We start from the raw sequence: 1,700 nt of genomic DNA, 5'->3' as shown, positions 1-1,700 counted from the left end.
CTTGGAGGAGCACAGAAATGTTATAAGATAGTCGTGAGGGTGTCCACTAGGGGTATTTGTGATTACAGATTTTAAAGATGAATTCCAAAGAGTGGTGTCTTCCAAATGCCCCTTTGATGTAAACAATACAGCCTTATAAAAGAAATACAGCATCTTATTAGCTTAATATAAGGGAAAACAGCCAAATGTTGTATGCCCCAAGAATTCCTTGACAACTAATAATGTTTGCCTTTTCTGAATAAAGGAGAGTGCAGTCTTTCTCTGAACTCAGTTTACAAAATTCTACTCACAATTATGTCTAAACCCCAATGTCAAATGCAACAGGAAAGACCAACACGAGTTTCTCAGTGGACTTCATCCTTCTAGGCTTTTCAGAGTGGCCTCAGCTGGAAACGGTTCTCTTCTGGATAGTGGCAATCTTCTACATCATGATCATCTTTGGCAACCTGACCATCATTGTGCTCTCTTGTATAGACCCTTGTCTCTACACACCCATGTACTACTTTCTTAGCAATCTCTCCTTCTTGGAGCTCTGCTTTACAACCACCACTGTGCCCCAGATGTTGTCAAACTTGTGGGGACCTAAGAAGACCATCACCTACACAGGCTGTGTCATCCAGCTCTGTGTGTTTCTCTGTCTTGGTGCCACAGAAGGTGTCTTGCTGGTGGTAACGGCCTTTGACCACTATCTTGCTGTCTGCCAGCCACTGTGCTATGCCATCATAATGAACCCTCCTCTCTGTTGGAAGCTGTCCCTTATGGCCTGGCTCTCTGGCCTGATGGAATCTCTGATCCAATCTCCCATCACACTCCAGCTGTCCTTCTGTGCCCACCACCATGTGGATGCCTTTCTCTGTGAGGTGCCTGCCCTCATACGTCTGGCTTGTGGAGACACCTCCTCCAATGAGTGGCAGATGAGTATCTCTGCCATTCTCTTCACCATCCTGCCTGTGGGGTTGATCTTAACATCTTATGGCTACATAGCTCAAGCTGTGGGGAAAATCAAGTCAGAAGAGAGGAGGCAGAAAGCCATTGCCACTTGCTCCTCCCATCTTCTGGTGGTTTTCATGTTTTATGGGACAGTGGCAATGGTTTACACAGACCCTAAGAACGACTTTGCTTCCAAACATGGAAAGTTCTTCACCTTCTTCTACACTGTGGTCACACCATTGTTGAACCCTCTCATCTATACCCCGAGAAACAAGGAAGTAAAAGAGTCTCTGCAAAGATTGCTGAAGAAATCGATCAGCCAATGAAAAAGTACATAATCGATTTTTTGGGCTAGAAAGAAACTCAAAAATCTTGATTTCCACCCATATTCCTTTAAACAATGCAAGGAGAGACTGTCTTTGAAACATCACTAAAAAGGGTGGATTTAGTTCAATGATGATAATTGATGACTTATTTTTTCCTATGATTTCACACATCATCTTCTTAAAGATATGTGAAAATTAACACAATTTTTGGCACATATTAAGTGTACAAAGATACATTTGGCTAAGGAGAAATACTAGTTACATAATTAACTTTCGAGAAACTTAAATTATTTCTTAAGCAACATAAGCACCAGGAGCTTAACATAAACAAAATAGCAAACAAATTGTAACAATTTATTATTACATTTTAAAACAACAACAAAAAAATAAAACTGGCTATTATAGATTCTTTTATACAAGCTTGAAGGGAGGGAAGTTTGCCTG

The 1,700-nt window shown here is 41.0% G+C and overlaps 1 protein-coding gene across 1 annotated transcript; it reads left to right on the top strand.

Moving 5' to 3' along the window:
* Positions 1-308: 308 nt before the first annotated feature.
* LOC126068129 (olfactory receptor 2G3-like) lies at positions 309-1,256 on the top strand. The gene has a single exon (XM_049870520.1). It carries the CDS (start codon positions 309-311, stop codon positions 1,254-1,256), a length of 948 nt encoding a protein of 315 aa, XP_049726477.1.
* The last annotated feature ends 444 nt before the right edge of the window (positions 1,257-1,700 follow it).

The sequence above is a fragment of the Elephas maximus genome, chromosome 2, assembly GCF_024166365.1.
Source record: "Elephas maximus indicus isolate mEleMax1 chromosome 2, mEleMax1 primary haplotype, whole genome shotgun sequence".
In the NCBI taxonomy this organism is placed as follows: domain Eukaryota; kingdom Metazoa; phylum Chordata; class Mammalia; order Proboscidea; family Elephantidae; genus Elephas; species Elephas maximus.
This window is presented reverse-complemented; position numbering and strand designations above follow the sequence as displayed.

Excerpts from the sequence above, each read along its gene's own strand:
- LOC126068129 (XM_049870520.1), top strand. The coding sequence starts at position 309 with ATGTCAAATGCAACAGGAAAGACCAACACGAGTTTCTCAGTGGACTTC.